Source organism: Hibiscus syriacus, unplaced genomic scaffold, assembly GCF_006381635.1.
Source record: "Hibiscus syriacus cultivar Baekdansim isolate YM2019G1 unplaced genomic scaffold, ASM638163v2 tig00111402_pilon, whole genome shotgun sequence".
In the NCBI taxonomy this organism is placed as follows: domain Eukaryota; kingdom Viridiplantae; phylum Streptophyta; class Magnoliopsida; order Malvales; family Malvaceae; genus Hibiscus; species Hibiscus syriacus.
In genome coordinates this window covers 3,949,589-3,968,930 of record NW_024063082.1, presented here as the reverse complement: position 1 = coordinate 3,968,930, position 19,342 = coordinate 3,949,589, and the positions used below count along the sequence as shown (strand labels likewise).

The 19,342-nt window shown below is 34.2% G+C and overlaps 2 protein-coding genes across 3 annotated transcripts; both read right to left on the bottom strand.

Annotated features, from left to right (window-relative positions):
* Positions 1 to 1,245: 1,245 nt before the first annotated feature.
* Positions 1,246 to 3,670, bottom strand: LOC120162490. Its single transcript, XM_039172628.1, is given in 7 exon segments — positions 1,246 to 1,272; positions 1,353 to 1,460; positions 1,524 to 1,574; positions 2,051 to 2,075; positions 2,077 to 2,490; positions 2,828 to 3,412; positions 3,474 to 3,670. Coding segments are annotated over 7 exon segments (1,407 nt in total).
* Positions 3,671 to 4,289: 619 nt separating this feature from the next.
* On the bottom strand, positions 4,290 to 16,077 carry LOC120162287 (dual specificity protein kinase YAK1 homolog). 2 transcript variants are annotated; one of them, XM_039172455.1, is made up of 18 exons: positions 15,564 to 16,077; positions 14,339 to 14,538; positions 11,030 to 11,183; positions 10,832 to 10,941; positions 10,641 to 10,710; positions 10,439 to 10,521; positions 10,266 to 10,344; positions 10,137 to 10,177; positions 9,806 to 9,928; positions 8,359 to 8,503; positions 8,097 to 8,211; positions 7,897 to 7,979; positions 7,735 to 7,809; positions 7,163 to 7,237; positions 6,236 to 7,062; positions 5,298 to 5,450; positions 4,683 to 4,981; positions 4,290 to 4,518 (listed from the first exon to the last, which is right to left on the bottom strand). In XM_039172455.1, the coding sequence occupies exons 1-18, from the start codon at positions 15,726 to 15,728 to the stop codon at positions 4,442 to 4,444; spliced, it is 2,874 nt and encodes a 957-aa protein (XP_039028386.1). In that variant the 5' UTR covers positions 15,729 to 16,077; the 3' UTR covers positions 4,290 to 4,441. The 2 variants fall into 2 exon arrangements, with proteins under 2 accessions (XP_039028386.1, XP_039028387.1); XM_039172456.1 differs by having other exon boundaries at positions 4,290 to 4,479.
* Positions 16,078 to 19,342: the final 3,265 nt, after the last annotated feature.

Genomic DNA, 19,342 nt, shown 5'->3' with positions numbered 1-19,342 from the left:
CATATGACATGATATATGTGAACATGAGAAAACAAAGTATAAGATATGAACTATGTGATCCTATGAGAATATGAAAAGAATCTATGTGATTGCATGCAACATATGATATTAGATCAATGATTACACGTACATGTGATACGTGACTGAAAAGAAAAGATATGTGGTTATAAGAGAAAGAATAAGAATAAGTAATGTGAACTGTTATAAATGATAATGCCCATGTTATGTGATATGAGAGCTAGGGGTATAGTTGGCATGCCAAGGGTCGAGGGTTACCTATGTTCTTCGGAACATATGGACTGTTTACCTATGTTCTTCGGAACATATGGACTGTTTACCTATGTTCTTCGGAACATATGGACTGTTTACCTATGTCCTTCGGGACATATGGACTGATTACCTAGGTTCTTCGGAATCTATGGACTGGTCCTTCGGGACATTGATCGAGCTGTGGTGACAGCATATGTGTGCACAACCTCAATGTACTCACATACCTTAAGTTCTCACTAGTGTACATGGGCTAATAAAGTGATTAAACAAGCATACTGAATGTGATATGTATACGATGGGGTTATAAGTGGTTTGAAATGTGTTACGTGAACCATATGTTGTGTGTGTATAGTGTTTGATTGAAAAGGTTAACAATAAAAGTATGTGATTACATGATAAACTGTTAATGATGAATTATGTGTCTGTATGTATTTACTGTAATTAATCTGATATGATTTTATATGATACGAAGAATGCATGGAATTGCTATAACATGATAGAAAAGAACATGCATGTATCGATATATGTTTTAAAGTGCATTATAAGTCGTTATGCCTCACTAAGTCTTCGACTTAGCGTGTGATTGTTTCACGCGTAGGTTTCGAGAAGAGTAAAGAGTAATGCGGAGCAAGACAGGTCAGTTTTCCTTACCAAATGTCAGATCAGAAAATGTATGTACTGTTTACAGAGTGTAGTTGGCATGTAGTCTAAAGATATAAATGGTATGAACTCTGATATCTGTTGTAAACGCTTTGAAATAAATTAAATGTTATCAAAGTTTTAAATTACCCACTATTTTATACGAATGAATGTTTAAAAAGTCAATGTGACACTTCGGACTCGTATCCGGGTCGGATACGGGTTGGGGGTGTTACAAAACTGTAGTGGATCAACCAGTGTCAAATTTTCATATGCTTTACCCTTATTCCCACTTGCATGGCTATTTTGTAACTGCATACTACGCTTTTTCCAAAATTAAAATGGAACTATGCTGGCATAGGGCTGTAAAACATGTCTGAACAGACAAGATTTACTAGCCAAGTATAAATTAAAAAATTTAAATAAAAGCAGTGAAAAGCTACCTTTTGAAGTGCAATAGGGACTGCTTTGGCTTTGGCTTTTGCATATCCAACAACACCATGATAGTTTCCACACGCCATCAAAGCGGTGTATTTGACCACTTGCCCTCCCTTTGGATGTGTTACATGGAAATCAATGTAACAACAAAACAAATTCAAATGGCATGATATTACCTTTGTTACTTTACAAGTTCGGTTTACGTCTATCAACCTCACATCAAAACCCTGCCATCATTCAACAAAAACCAAGTTAGTTACATGCGAGATGAAACTGTTTGAAAAACAAAAACTTGCTACATGAAACGATACGATGCAAATATATATCATCAAATGAGTCATACTTGTAATGCTTAAAGTTGTATTGAAAATTAATGTACAGACCAGTAAAGGAGGGAGTCAGAACGCAGTACCATGAATATGTGCATTCACATAATCTAGAGAATATGATGAATAAAATTCGGTTGAAGGAAGTTCAATTTCTCAATGCTATAACCTATTTTAATGACAAAAGGGAGTCAAAGAGGAGAACTGCAAATAGCAGAGCCTGCCTATGAAAAGCATGAATATGAATAAAATATACATATATAAGAAAATGTAAGAATAATATAAGCTTAGAATTATGTTCCTCAACCATTTCAAAAATAACTGATATGTTTGACCTTTGAAGCAAAATAAATGAAGGAGCTCTAGCATACACTTACCTTTCTGTAAAGAGGTCATCTTTTTTGTTAAAGGATTTCTTTCCTCTGCAAGGTCTCTGATTTCCTCCTCTAGAAGCTTTCCCTTCCAGCTGAATGTATAATCCAACTCTGCTAGCTTCTCTTCCAGTTTCTTGTCAATAGCATTGAGCTTCTTTAATAGTATGTTATACTTCCCTTTCATGTCATCAAATTCTTCTTTATCCTCATCCCCACTAGCTTTTCTTATTATTTTCTTCTCATTCTCCTCTTCAGCTTCTTCCTCACGATCAACAGAAGGGCCAACTTGATGATCCTTCATAATTCCATAATTGGCAGGATTATTAGGATCGTAGGCTTCCTTCCATTGAAGGAGTCTCATTGCCCTATTCAATTTTTGCTTAAGGATAAATTTCTCCTCGAACTTGTCAATTTTATTCATCCATTTAAAAGCATCATCGAGTGTCACAGTCAAATTTAGAAATGTAACTTGTCAACAATGGACCAATTGATAAAATTTCATAAATATCACTTACAAATCAAAATTTTAGCTGCAATTAATGTATACATGTCATTTTTGTGTCTTTTGTCGATATAAATTTTGAGACATTCATGAATCCCTCTAGTATTCGAGTTTTTTTGTTTGAGTGTTTCATTTTTCTCGATAGAGTGTCAAATATTGTCAACTCTAGTGTGTTTTAGTGCAATAAGCATTCTACACAATGTGCACCCATATACATGTTATACTAGCATTAGTACGCGTAAATAAGCAACGCAACAACTAAAACAAGGCTTGTTCATTTACCTGACTCGCAGAAGTTCTTTAGCAACTGTTTATGCATCTTTTGTTTCCTCTCAAATTGGTTTTCCCACTTCTCGTAATTTCCCTCATCCTCGTTTTCGGAATCCGAATCCATGGGCTGCTCAAATGATATACGAAAATTCTTTTCCTTTAACGCCCTCTTTTCAAGCTTCTCTATCAGTGGCATAACACCCATATAATCTTCTTTGTCCTCTTCATCAATATCCTTTTCATCCAAACCTTTTCTCTTCCTATCATCTTTTTCTTGCTGCTTCTCGAGTTCTATTTCAGCAAATACATCAGCCAAAAGATCATCATCGTGTAGCTCGTCGGAAGAGAAGTCTCTAGAGAAATGCCATCTCGTAAAAGAAAGTGGAGATTTTGGTGTTTGGTTGTAGCGGAAATAGGAAAATGTCGAGACACTTTGGCAGAATGAGAAATGGGGTTTAATGGGGGTTTTTAGGAATACGGTTTGAGTAATGAGTGTTCGGCAAAATATTCGTAGAGATTTCCCATGTAAAAGAAGGCGGAGTTTTAGATGGGTATTGAAAGGACCGGAAAAGAAACCTAAACCATGAAGATGGCTGTGATTTCGTTGACATTTTTCTTTTCCATTAGTTTAACAAACGGGAAATATAAACAAACCTGGAAAAAGACAAATAAGAAAGAAAATATGAGAAAGTTTTGCGACCAGGTAGCTTTGAAAAAGAAACAAAGGAGACAGAGCAAGGATCAGTAGGATCGAAAACAGAAAATGCAATATAACATAGTGGAGCAGAGGCAGCGAACCGAGCTAGAACTCTAAATCTCAAGAGTCTACTCAAGTTCAGGGTTTGAAACATTACCTTATGCTTGGGATGAAATATAAGACGAAACTGGAGCAGAGTGGTGGTAAAAGGCTTCTCTTCCAGCTAGGGAAACATAAGAGCATCTTCGGAGCTGCTTATTATTTGAAAAAGAACTTTGTTTATCATTTGGGAAAATGATCGGATTTATTATTCAAATAAAAACTATTTAAGCTTCTTTGTTTTTTAATTCTTTCAATTCAATTCCATCAAAATTGATGAATAAATACACTTATTGTAATAAAAAGGTTAGTTTATTCGGTGGTATTCATCGTTTTCTTAATCAATAGTGAAGGCTGAAAAAACTAGAATCAAAGCTCCATTGTAAAGGCGGATAAAGTAGAATCATTCTTCATCTCTCAAATACGATACATCCAGACATGGATAGTAAAACATGAGACTCCCAGATACATTCACCATTGTCCGAGTAACATAGCAGGAGCATACGGATCAAAATGGAAAGAATTTCAGCTTCAACGTTTATGAGATATAAAATAGTATAATTTACCACTACTTAGATCCTCGCAAATACGATATAACCATTCTTCGTGTTGCAGGCAGGTGCATTGGATATCTCAGTAACATGGTCAGATAGGAAGAATGGGAATGGAAGACAAGCAAAACAACCGCTACAAATTATATGTATGCAAAGCAAAATAAATGAGCGTGGTCCGGATGAGCATTTGCTTATAATGACCTCACTAATTAAGTGAACTATTTGACTACATATTTCTTGTCAAACACCCTATACATAATCCCAAGCCAACATTACGCGATCCTCCCATAGTCCTTTCTTCCACGAGAACCTGGTGGAATATTTAAGACGGGGTGGTTAGCCCTACGCCCTACATTAACAATGCCAGGATTGAGTAAAACAGAATCAATTTATTCTATTCCCTAAATTATCGAACAATAATTATATAGTTTCGACACACGTAGGTCTGTGAAGTTACTTGGCAAAGTACGAGGTAACTAAAAGAGATTTTGATAGTGTAAAGTTAGGAAGTACCCCATGGCATGCCATTGCTGAATGTGCTATTTCCAGGAGAACGTGGCCCCCCAGAGTTAAAGCTAGAAGGGGGGAGCTGGATTTTCATCTGATTCCATTCGCTACCCCGAGCACCAGTGGATCTGCCGTGACTGAACCGCTGCACAGTTTGCTGCCCCAAACGGCTAGGAGAATTTTGTGTCGTATGTGGCATGAAGTGAGAATGCTTTGACAAATAACGCGGATCTCCGGCTTGTAAATCATTAGTTGAAGGAGGGCTACCCACTTCTACATGTGAAAATCCTATAGGTACATTTTGTCTGCACTCAAACAATATATAAGTCAAGAACAGTGTTGAGCACTTCAAATGAAAAAAAAAATTAGCTCCATCTGAAACTGTAGTGCATATCCATCTCTATAATGTACAACACATATTGGACTACGTCAGTCACGTGGAACATAACCGTCAACTATGTAAATTTCAATAGGGAGAATAAAAGGCATGCATATAAGAAAAAACTAAAATCGTGTTGAAAGGAAAATGAAAAATAAGATAATAATTGACTCGAACATGTACATCTTGAAACCAAGTCAACAAAGAGAAAGGGACATTCACCAATAAGGTTATGCAATTACCTTTGAATTGATAAATTTGAGCATGTGGTTGAGAGACGGTTGAATCTTCCAACTCCAACAGATGAATCAGCCAAACCAATATGCATTCCTCTGTTAAAGTCAGCTGATAAGCAGCTCTCTTCTGATCCATCCTCTTGTAGAAGTAGCTCATCACTATGGTGAAAACAAACACAAGAAATATTGTCTTAGGTATATGCCAAATGTTGCAACTAGAGCTGATTTTAGGAGTACCATGAATTCCTGATGCAGCACAAAAGAATTTTGTGGGACAAAAACCAATATGGCACAACTGATAAAACACCCATGGATATGTTCTAGGCTAACCATGCAATAAAATATTGAGCCAATAACCCGTTATTTTGTGGAAGTAAAGTCCTTGATGAGAATAGTTTGAACATAAAACAAAGAAGCTTCCAAATGTATGACATGCAATGATAAGTTGTGAAACTATTGAAAGAATTGTATGCCCAGGCATGACAAACATCTACTCTTCTCACTGAAAGGAAAATGATCAAGAAGTATATTATTACAATCGAACAATAATACTGCAACAAATAATAAAGATCAAGAATCATACTTTGTGTATCAAGATGCCCTCATTTTCTCTATCCCTTATTATAGAATTTTATAAAAGCAAGGCTACTGTAAACACTGCAAACATCAGTATACTAAAGAATATCTCCATCCTTTAGGCAGTGTACAGCAGAGGCCCGAAAAGGCAGCTGCATTCAGCAGTGCCCACATGTTGGGCACTGAAGAAACCCTTCAGAGGGTAAAGAACAGCAAAGACAATATTTTTATGGGTTGTCCCCAGATCCAATGGACAATTTTTTATATATTAAGAGAAACAAATAACATAGATAATACAGCTAAGACAAAGTATATCTCAATGTTTGATGAACATGAATTTAGACTCCAGTTTCAAGTTCTCTACTCACCTATAATTTGGATCCCAATCTCCAGGATCAGGCAATGGCTCGCTGGCCTCTGACTTGTCTTGAGTTGTTCCTGTGCTACACTGCATTTGCAAATTAGAACCAAGTGCGATGGAGTTCGGTATATTCTGAGCGGTTGAGTAGCCTGTAGCCATTCCAATGCCACTTAGCTGTTGGTTCCAGTTGGTTGTGTTAGAATTTGACGGTATGTTAGAAGGGCAACCACCGATCACTTGAGAGTGTCCCTCAGCTTGGATAGAAATGGTGCCATCGGTTACTTGTCCTTTCCAGTTTGAAGATGATGAACTCTCTTGAGATTGAGAACTTCCAGAATATCCCCAGCCTTTTCTTCTATTAAATTGGCCAGCTGTAGCCATCTTACTTAAAGGTGATCCCTGACAACTGTTTCTCGCAGGAGAAGTAGGACCATAGTGCCCGGAAGAACCGCCTGAAACTTGACTGTAGGAGCTTGGAGGAGTAAATTGAGAGGGACTAGTGCCAAGGGGAAGTGGTGCAAAGTTTCCAGCTGATGGACTCACACCAAGTCCTGTACCCTGAGAGTACTGCATATATCTCCATCTGGCATCAGGACTACTTCCAAGCATTGATGCACCGCTCTGTGGATGCATGTTCATTGCAGACGGACCAACAGGTGAATAATATGCAAACATGTTACTACTATCTCCGTAACTCCCATAGCTGCTTCCAAGTCCAGTATTATCATTATAGCTGCCATGACTTCCTATACTGCCATAGCTATTTGCATGACCGTACGGCATCATTTGGAAATGTGGACTGTTATGAAAGGGAATCACGTTCCTGTTATGAATCTATACAGTTGAAAATATACATCAGTATAAGACTACTATTAAAATAATGCTGAAAGTCTATTGCTCTAGAAATAAAAATGATGGATCTTTTTAAGCATACATTAGGGGAAAGACCAGCTGCAAACCAATGCCCTCCACCAGGGTGATGATCCACCTTGATATTGTGAGCAACAGGCTACCAAGAAAAAGGCAGATATTAGGCAAGTATCTTTTGATCTTCTCTTCCCCCCCCCCCAGAAGATAACAGATTAGTGTTTCTTATTGTAAAGCTTGTTATTCACAAGAACAGATTGCTACAATTGAAAAGCAGTGCAACCATGAGAAGACCAATAAAGCCCAATCTTTCACTACCGGCCAGAGGATTTTTTAACTCACATACACACAAAGGACATTGAAATTTTACCAAATGATTGCTAAAATTTGTTCAAACAAGCACAAAACTCTATGTCGAATTATTTTCAACAACCTTAAAACTTTTTATAAAAAAGAGAGAAGTTCCTAGAAAATAAAATAAGATAATACCGTTGTTCAGAAAAATACATATAGTAATCAGGATAGGAATAGACAATCCCTCTGTATGCTTGGTGCCAAGAATAGAATAAAAGCTACATAGTTAAATGAAATAAGGTTCAACACTCTTTAATTGCAGAGTTACACACATAGGTCCCATACCAATCGAGGGGTCCCAGGGGGAGGTCTGTATGGGCATGTGAAAGGTTCCCCAGTAACAAAAGGGTGTTTTGAAGCCTGCAAGATGAACTTGAAACTCTTACTATTGCTTCATATTTAGCTGGATAGCATGATAGAGGAGCGTTCAACTGAAGTTTCAATTACCTGGAAAGGTGACCACCGTTTTGCTGGATCAAACTCAACTAGTCCCCTCAGGAAATCAATCAAAGCTAATCGTGTTTGACCCTCTGTTATAGATTCATTACGCAACAGCTTTGGTAAGTTCTAAACAGATAGTAGTCACACACTGCAGACATTTTCCAACAATGGAAGCCGGACTTTCAATGTAGAAGTCAGATGCTAACCTTTAATGATATCCTCTTCAGGCAAGTTTTTCCGGTAAGGATAATTTGTAACAATTGCTTCAAGGTTCTTATGACCGAAATACTCTTTCCCCATCAATGGTTTTTTTAACTCCCTCTGAACAGAAACAAGCAACAATGACTATCAGATTAAGATAATTGACAATAGATGTAACATAGAAAATAAAGAAAAGTCATACAGAAATTTTTATTCTTTCACTACTTTCATATAGTTGTCTTCAGGGCCAAATATATGAACACTTACAGCTTCAAATTCTTCTTCCGTTAATTCTTGGTAAGCACTACTGCCACCAACTTCACCATTCTCTATATTGTGTATACTCCCAACGCACTTAAAAAACTTAATTGTGTTCTTTGCCTCCTTTAGAACATAATCAGGGGGTTGTGATCTACAACAAGAAAACAATGCATACAAAAGGCTGTTCACAACGAGTGCAAAACTACAACTGAATCAGTATTAATGCTAAAAATTCTTATTTTGGTTTATAGATTATCAAATAAAAACCAGGTTTATTGGGATAAGGAGAAATAAGATTATATGAAAACATTAAGAAAATGATATTGTGCATATACTTATATTTAAATGCATGAAAATAGCTGACTTAGAAACAGCAACTGATTAAACGTAACACAATGAAAAATCAAGTAGGAAGGATTGTAAAATTCTGAAGATGCAACACATTATCGTGCAAAATTCTAAACTTCCACGACCTAAGTTAGATGATTCAAATCAATGAAATACATATAGTGTAATTTTAGTACACAGCATATACCATGCTACTTCTATTTACTTGTTTTAGTGAAACAAAAACTAGTTTTCAGAATAATTTCTTAGGCCAGTCAAGTTAACAGCTAAAGTTACTTGAATATTCATGGAACAGCACAAGCATGCGTGTATAACTGGTTTCAATTTTCATGTATACATAAATAAGTTGAAATTCCGATATGAACCAAAGGATTTAATGTGCTGTTCACAGGTGGTCACTCTTGGGCCAAGGAAAGGGACTCAAAAAGAAGACAATCCAACAGCTCAAAGCCAGAATTCCACAACATCCTTCAGAGGTCCTCATATTACAAAATACTAAATTAAACTATTCACATTAATCAGAAAGTTAAAATATCCAATACCATAACTTTAACACATACCATGTAAGACACATATATCTCCCTAATAACTATTCATGCCTATCAAGCTAATTTAGGAGACAAATGATCTTTTAGAGGATCTGACTTGTGATTATGATTCTTTTAGATGAAATAACAGAAACCAAAGAGAGGGATCGAGGAGCTTAAGCTGTCAATTTGTGATGTTAAAAAATTAAATGCTACTTTGAAAAACCAAATAATTTTTTTTTGTTTCTCTTTTCGTGTTCATTCTCGTTTATCATAAGGGCAATTTAACTTTGGAAATCTATAAACTCGTGAAAGTATTAGATATATATTGCATTGAATGCTGGAACTTCTAAGAGTAAAAAAAAAAGGGACAGAGGGAATGAAATTTGATAATCACATATACTTATTGATGATAAGCGACTACTTATACAAGTTTTCACATTATGGAAAAAAAAACATCTATTCAGTTACCTCTATACCAAATCAACCAAAGAAAAGCTATTCCAAATTCAGTCTCAAGAAAATGATGCCTAGATATACAAACAAAATGTTAGAACTAGCCAAAGCAAGAGCCATACCCAAGTATTTTTATCATTCGCCTTAGAAGATCAAATTCTGAAGCACCTGGGAATAAAGGCAGCCCTAAAAACAGTTCAGCGACTATGCAGCCAAAGGACCACATGTCAATGGCTGTTGTATATCTGAAAAAGGATCAAGGTTCAAACTAAAACGAACAATCATGACCATATACACAAAAATAAGAATTAAGTTTTCTAATCATAAAAATAATAATGAACCACAACCAGTGATCATGACTTTGAAAACCATACAATGCTATATGATACAAAGCAGTAAGCAAAATCAATATATAGGAAATAATAAAGCCATAAATTAATGCCAAAAGGATACCGATATCCAAGAAGAACTTCAGGAGATCTATAATACCGGCTCTGCAGAAAGAAATGAAAATACAGTTGTAAGACCCTCCAGAGAATGATAAGAATGAACAGCATGAAAGTAGTAGCTATTGGTGGAAACCTGGATGTAGGAATAAACAGTCCGTTCTTCCATGCAAGCTGATCCAAAGTCAATTATTTTAATTCCAGCTGGCTTGACACTATTATTTCAAGGGCAGAAGAATCAAATTTCACTGAAAAAATAAAATATATTATAAGTTCCTAGTCTGTAATAATCTTGAAGAAGCAACTCACCTCGTGCATAAAAGAATATTTTCTGGCTTAAGATCACAATGAATTATTCCAGCATCTTTTAATAAAGCCAGTCCCTGTAGAATCTGAATAAAATAAAAAAAAGTTAGGGTGAACCCGAAAGAAAACTGGAAGCAGATGCTTACAGCTAGTCCGGTCGTTGTTCAGGTCAATCCAAATTCAGCTATAAGCAAACAGCAAACACCTGTTTTGAAAACAGCTGAACGATGCTCAATGACAAACCCCTGAAATGATTTATCTTGATGAGTTCATACCTAGATCAGGGGTAAAATGTCAATAACATGCTGCAAAACCTATAAGAAAAGTGTATCTAATGGTTAAAAGAAATTCACAAATGATGAATCTTCTTTCATCGGAATACATAAAATTACTCACAGATTTGTATCAAGAAGTTCAAAACAAATGCACAAATGACGTTGATATACAAAGTAATCATAAATACGGACAATGTGATGCTTGTCTTCTGGATCATACTTTTTGTTTAGCTGCAAAAGGCAAACAATTAAGCAAACAAAATGATGTTTCACGACTTATATTTTTAAATAAGGATATATACAGCTGTAAGAAAATCACCGCTGCCAAAATAGAAACTTCAACCAGTGCTTGCTGATAGTAAGCAGGTTGGTTTTTAATTATTTTCACAGCAACGAAACTGCTTGTTTCAGGAACCCAGCATTTAGCAACCTGCCCGAAAGTCCCGTGACCAATAACATCTTTGACAATATATCTACACAGAATCGTTGAAAATTGAGTAAAAGCTTCCTTCAAAAAGCTTAAGTTAAATGAGAATAAAAAAACAGAAATAGTTTTAAAGCTACATTGACATATCCATAAAGCTGCCAAAAGCCAGATCTTCATGAATAATATCTGCTCATTTTTTTGAATGGTTGGGTTGTCCTTTGTTTTCTCACAATTGATAGTTCTAATTGCATTAACTAACAATTTTGGTGCATCATTAAGGAGATAAACAAAAGTGATACACAGGCAACATATGTGATATAGTAATGAATTGAACTATGCAAGTCAAAAGCAACCATGCTTGCACAGGATATGTAATATAACATGATATATTTTCATACTCAGGAATGCCAGAAAAACCAATTCAGTACTTAAAACTTGAAAACAGTTTTGTTGGGGGGATTGGGAATTTCGGATCTAAAATTACGGAATAGAGCTTTATTGGGCAAGTGGGTTTGGAAGTTTGGTACAGAGAAGGACTCTTGGTGGAAGACATTGATTTGTTCTAAGTACAATGTGGGTTCGAGCTCTATTGTGGTAGATGATAAGTTGCCCTCTAATGTGTCTTGGATTTGGAAAGGTGTTTTAAATAACTATTGGTCTAACGACTCATTTGGATTATGCTTTCGAAATAATCTCGTGCTTCAGGTGGGAAAAGGAGAATCTATCAGATTTTGGCTTGATTCTTGGATTTCTAATGTTTCCTTGAAGACTTTGTTTCCTAGGCTCTTTGTTCTGTCTGTTAATAAGGAAGGTGTTGTGGCTGATTTTGGGTGTTTGTCGAATGGGGAGTGGGTGTGGGATTTACAACTTAGGAGGAATTTAATGGATAGTGAGTTTGAGCATTGGATGGAACTGATGGTGTTGCTGGATAATTTTCGCCCGCTGTTGAAGGGTGGAGACCGTGTTGTGTGGAAAGGTAGTGGGGATGGTGAGTTCTCGGTTAATTCTTGCTCAAGATTATTTTCAAGTTTAGCAGAATCTGACAATTCTTGGTTGGAGATTGTGTGGAAGGGCTTAGTCCCACCAAAGGTAGAGATTTTCCTATGGCAAGTTATTCATCAGAAGATGGTTGTCAAAACTGTTTTATTGAGAAGAGGGGTTAAAGATATCGAAAACCCTCTTTGTGTGTTATGTGGACAGGAACCAGAATCTGTCAGTCATTTATTCTTTTCCTGTGTCCAGGTTTGGCAAATTTGGATAAAACTACTCTGTTTGTGGAAAGTTATTTCAGTCTTTCCTAATAATCCGAAAGGCTTTTTGCTTTCATGGTTGCATCTTAGACCCTACTCGGATATTTGGAGATTTATTCCAGGAGTAGTTTTGTGGTCTGTTTGGCTGTGCCGGAATCAGATTGTTTTTGAGAATGGCAAGATGGACAAAGATAATTTGTTCTTTTTGGTGAGGTATAGGGTGGCATCATGGTTTTTAGCAAAAAATAAGGATTTGTCTATTCATTTGGACAGCCTTGTGGGAGATCTTACTTTGGCGGATAAGCATAAATCCCCCTCTAATTTTCGACTGTCTAGATTAAAATGGTGCCCTCCTCCTTCCGGGTACTTTAAGATGAATGTTGATGGGGCAGTCAATTTTGACTGGAAAAGGAGTGGTATTGGTGGAGTTCTTAAAGATGCTGGTAATAACAAGCTGGTTTCATTCTCTACAGCTTTAGGACCTTGTTCTCCTATTCTAGCTGAGATTTTTGCGATCAAAGTGGGGTTAGATATGTTTTTTGATTCAGTTTGGAGGGACAAAGGAAATCTGATTTTAGAAAGTGACTCGTTTCTGGCAGTGAAATGGATCAACAGCCCGGATCTCTGCCCGGTTCACCTTGTTGATTTTATTACAGAAATTCAGAAGTCAGTTGGGCTTTATAATGTTGTTATTAGGCATATCAGCAGATGTATTAATGAGGAAGCTGATGGTCTAGCTAAGTCAGGAATTGGTTAGTGAGTGTGGAGTTTGTTTTTAGGAGCTGTGCTTTTGGCATTTTATTTTGGTTATGTTTCTTTGTTTAGGCAATCTTTTGTAATGTTTGGGTATCTTATGTAATTGTTGGTTATTAATCTACTAAGGCACTCTTTTCCTCCTTCCGCTACTTGTCTCCTTTAAAGAGACAACTATGAGGGAGGTTTTTAATGAGGCCTTCTATTCCTATAAAAAAAACAGTTTTGTTCTTCAACCATGCTAACTAAAACACACTTCTTAGCAGCATAACCCGCCCAAATAAGCTAAAAAATATTAACTAGTGCACATGTTAAATTTTTCTCCTGGCATTTTGACAAACTATAACAATATGCAACACATCAAACAATCAGACACTAAACTGAAGCTGACATTGGTTTCTTACATATTCAATACATTAACTATATAATATTATGATTTTTCCCACAAGGAAAGAACTTGCCTGGCTAACCAATGCTTGAGCTGAGATAAATCAGGCTTCAGCTGACCTTTTACCTGTCAATTATAGAGCCAGTGCAGTCTCATTCTTACCCAGTGCCAGCCCCAACCTCGATCCCAATCCCTTTCTAAAAAAACACTTCAATACCCAAAACCACGGATAGAAGAAAAAGAATATTACCGGGGTTGCAAAGAAACAGAAACAAAAAGTATTCTTTGGTGCTAGACTTAAGTAGAAAGAAACAAGCTCAATAGATAGATTAGACTTTTAAAACTGAAAATCTGAAGGAGGAGAGAGGTTAAGAGAGGAATGGTAGTTTGAATTTGAAAATTAATTAAAAATAATTATTACCCAAGCTTGGAAACCCAAAACTCCATATTTAGATTGATGTACAATTATTTCCAACATCCCAAATTCAAAGTTCACAACCCAGAAACTAAGCAGGCGTATTTCATGGCTTAGAGGAGCTAACCACATGAAAAGAAAAAAATGTACATTCAAAACTGATCTGTATATCACAAGCGTCAATTTAAAAAAAAAATCCATTTTAGTATTGGATCCTCTAACGACTATTGGTAGAACAATGGAAGTTTTAGCAAAAGAAAAAGAACAACCATCTTTATTCACCACCAAGAAAATCCAAAATGCACATGTGAATTCAATTCACAAAGAAAATACAAGAAATGCTTCAAAAATATAGTTCACACCATCGAGGAAAATCATAAATAGTAGTAACAAACCTTTGCTGTGTTTCTAAATTGATCAAGACAAAGTTCAATGTTAGAATAAGATCTGATTTCACATTGTCACAGCCATCATTGAGGACACCGACAGATGGGCTAGTCAAAAACCGCTTTGGATTCAATTCTTCTGAATATTTAAATTGTGAGTTGCATATTTGGTACGTTTCAATTATGTCCTTAGTCAGTCTTGCCACCAACTGCACAGTTAAAGCTGCATGTTAGCACAAAGATTTGCCTTATATGAGTCCATGCACCCAGAAATAATTCTCGTTTGCCTTTTCTTTTACCTCTTCTTGAGTGTAAAAGATATATAAAATAATATGGATAACCCAAGCAAGACCCTTTTTGTATTTCATATCAAGCTATATGTCAGTATATCTTTATAGTACAAAATTCAGAGCTAATTATTTAGTGTCTAATCTTATTGTCCTTCAAAACATTAAACCATATCAGACAGTATAACATGAATGTTGACAATAAGGCAAGAATGGAGAACATTATGCACAAGGAAAAATAGAGGTATTTGACAATAGACCATTAAATGACTAGGAGAAGATCTATATTGGTAAAGGCGGTGTTAGGAATGAAGTTAACCACCCAACATGCAAGTGCCATACAAATAAGTATCCATGCCCATTAAGACTCCTATTGTTCATGGTGTCTTTACTCCCTAGTTTAGATTTGTCATTTGATTCATCGGCTATTGGTATGAGTTGTATTAGCTTAAGGCTTGTAAGGGTAGATAGAATGTGGGATCTAAAACCAATTCGGTAATCTTGCTATGCTAATATCAGTACTGATACATTGAGTTCTTCTATCAGAATCTAATTTGACTACCTACTCTGCTTAAGCATACAGGCAGGCATGAAACATTATACTAACCGAAACAAGAGTAGCATTCCCCATTCATATTCATAGCTTTCTATAATGTATTTGCAGCTAGCGAAACATTTAGAATTTACACGCTGAACATGGATAAAATAAGGGTCCATATCTTCTGACCTCCACATTGCTTATATGTTTATATATGCATTGCTTATGCTAAACAGAATCGCCAATGAACCCACAACTAAAACCAGCTGAATATCACTTAATCCATAACAATTCAAACTCAAACCCAAATCAAAAGCTCCTGAGTTTTCAACACATCGCAACATGACAAAGAAAAAACTAGCAAACTTTTGAACTAAATATGAGCATACAATTAGGAAAGCGAACTTACAGGCCTCCTGACAACAACACGCAACTTTCTATCAGCTTCGTTTGTAGTTGAGTACGGCCTAAAAACCAGCTGCCTCGGCCTCCACCGCATGGCAGAGCCTTGATCGGAGCCCGATCCTGAGGTCGTGCGAGGCTCACCTTGATTACTAGGACCAACTTCATCCATAACTATCCTCAAGAAATAATCAACGTTTTCTAAAACCCGAAATTTACTATTATCCCCAACAGCTCCATCAACCGCTCAAAACACCATAAAAGCAAGAAAACCCCCGAATTTTTATCAGCAATCGGATTGCAGTTTCCCAGCCAAGATTGAATCTTTAGTTGTTTTCCAAAGGACACAGCTGCTGACTCAAATCCCCATTCTTTGTTTTATACAAAAATTTATTATTAATTCAATTATTCAAAGTCTAAAAACAGAAGAATCGGAAAACTGGAATCCAAGGCGGATCCAGTGATTACATAAAAACAACCCAGATTTTTATTAAAACAAAAAATAATTGAAGTTTTTCATAGATTATAAATAAAACCCAAAACATGCAAGCAAAAAAAAAAGGATCGAGAGGAGAAGAAATAGATAGGAACAGAGAGCGCAAAGGCAACGTGCTGCTTTCGACCTCCCAATGGGAGCTTTTTGTTTACCCCTTTATAGATTATTTTTTTTCAAGGTGACTGGCGTTGAAACACTTTACAGTGGCAGTTCCTTTATCACGGTGTTAGTAAACAAAAATCAAAACTTTATAAATATAATTAATAAAAGTATCAAATTTAAACATCTTTATCAAAAAATAAAAGTAAAATTTAATATCAAATTCTACTGATGGAAGTATCACAATGTGCATTTAATGTTTACTTTCAATATTTATTCCTTTTTAATTAATCGATCTTAATATTTATTCCTTTAAATATAGATTAAACATCTTTATTATTGACACATATTTAATTTATTTGTTTGACTTTTAAAAATCGAAATTGTGTTAATTCTAACAATCCCAATTAAGATTTGCTAATGCAGAAATTATGGCGCTCTGAACATACTTTATTCTTTATTTATGGATAAAATATTATTAATTCATAGATTAAATTAATGAATTATTTTATCGATATTGATATCTTGAACATCTAAAAAGTTATGTTGAATTTATATTTTTTTATCGAAACTTATTGAAATTTATAAACACAAATTGAAAAGAAACAAATCTTTTCTTTCTAAAATCTTAAAATTATTTGTTGTTTTCAAAATTTAAACCTTATAGAACTTAACCAAATTGTTGGTTTTTGGTTGTACATTGGAGATGAAAAAAATTATCATGTTGATGTCTTAATAATATATTGCTGGTAACATACATTTTTTTAATGTACTAAAGTTTTTGAAATAAATAATTGATTAATTATGAAATTAAATTCATTTCGTCCCATAAATAAGTATCAAATCTCAACTTCATGGCACTTTGCTCTTTTAAAATGGAACATTGTCTGTAATTTATTTTTATTTTTTAGTCTTTCCAGTGTGACAATATATGATACTTTTAATTGTAAAAATATATATTTAATAATTTTCTGTAAAACTTTTTAATTTAAAAGAATATAAGAAAACCATCATATTTATAATACCCATGGTTTCTCCAGTTCAATTTATTTATTCAAGATATCAATAGGAATTTATACTTTTCCCCCCAAATTATTTTATCTTTTTATTATCTAAAATTATAATAAATTAGGACACATTGAGAGATCTCGTTGATAAAATAAAGTATTATTTTCTCTAAATATTTTAAATTTAAACGACTATATTTATAAAATGTGTATATAAATCTTAACCCATATATATTATATATTGAATTAACACGAGGATCTCACGGAATATGTTCACGGGACTGAGGCGTCAAAAGAGGTGGGCTATACTGGTCCAAATCCCTGAAGTCCAAAATGATAATTATTGTAGGTTCCGAGTTTAAAGTCCATAATGATAATCATTATTCAAATTAGTAAATAATAATTAAAATTTTATATAATTAACAAGAAACCTTCAACGTTTATAACAATAAAAAATAATTTTAGCACCATACATATTAATATTAAAAATATTAGTATTTGATGTATAATAATGTATAAACTTTCAAAACAAAAAATAATGTATAAGCATATAAAGAGATAAAGTTAAAAATTTTAAATTACAGTGTCATAATTTTAAATTCTAAATTATGGCATTAACGTGTTATTGAAAAAAATAAAATTTTACTTTTTTTATATAAAATATTTTTAAAAGAATGAGGTAAATTTTTATTTTTAAGGATATCAAAATATTTATAAAAGTGGTGTCGTTTTCTTTATATTATATATAAAATTTAAATGAGAAAATTTTCTTTTTAAAAATTGTTGGACCATCAACTCATACAATACTGGCTCTGTCCGTGAATCTATGAGCATTATAATAAAAAGAAAATATATATGAAAAATTCTTCAAAATTTTAAGTCTAATAACATTAAGTTCTCATCAGTTTATTTATATAAATTAAAAACTTTTATAATGTGTACTCGTAAAATGATATTATATTAATAATTTTGATAATAATTTATAAAAATAATTTAAATTCATATTTAACGTGTATAATTGTATAAAATCAAAATATTAAGTAATTATTTAAGATAAAGAATACTTTCTTTAAGAAAAAAATCATTTTGTAAAATGGTTAAATGAGATAAATACTATCATACTAATATTTTATTTATAATTATTCATTTTAAATACTTTCCATTATTAAATACTATAATTTGAGTCATAATATCAAAGTTACACAGGTATTTTATGATAAATAGCTAACTTTTTATAAACATTTTTTAGGGTTTTTTATCCATGAAAAAGTATCCATACTTCAACATTTAATCAAGCATACATGGGGAAATTGTAAAAAAATAAAGCATACATATAATGCTGTCGAAATCTTATTAAACCATATATATTATATGGCTTTTATCTTAGTAGTTCACCTATAAATACATGAACCAAGAAAACAAAATAGAAATTGGAAAAAGATCTCGTGTCCTCAGGTCAGGTCAACGCACGGGCGTGGGTATCTTTTAATCAACCCACCTGTGTTGTACTTGTAAATAGGGTTAATTTTTTAAAAAAATTGTTTCTTTTAATTATTTTATCTAAAAATTGATATTTTTGTTTTAATTTAATTTGACTCTTTTGACATTTATCTTTGAAATTTGTTATTTGAATGGAGATTTCCATTGAGGGATAGAATTAAATTCAGCGAATTAAAATCACCAAATATTTGAAAATAGTTATCAAGGAGTTCAGCTTATGTCTGTACAGCTGAAGCAGAACTCAAGTCAGCATATTTGCTTTCGCACTAGGAACGTAAACGAGTTGAGTTAGAGTATTGTTTAACTTGACTCGATTTGAAAATTTTAAACCTGAGCTCAACTCGATTCGAAAGCTCACGGACTTAAGATTGTCAAGTTGGACTCGAACTTCAAATAAAAAATTGAAGCTCAACTTGAATTCGAAACATTTGAGTTTAAGATTATTTTTTCTGAATTGCTCATAAACTTTTCGAATCGATTATCAAGTAGCTCACTTCTATTCATTAAAAAATCAAATCTAAGATATTTTTTCCATTTTCTAATTCTTCTTCTACTAGTGTTAGTGTTGAATCAAGATATTTTTTTCAGTTTCTGGTGAGGAAGTGTCGTTAGTGCCAGCTGAAGAAGCAACATTGTATGCACCTAAGTTGTTTGGTTCAACATAATGATAACATCAATACAATG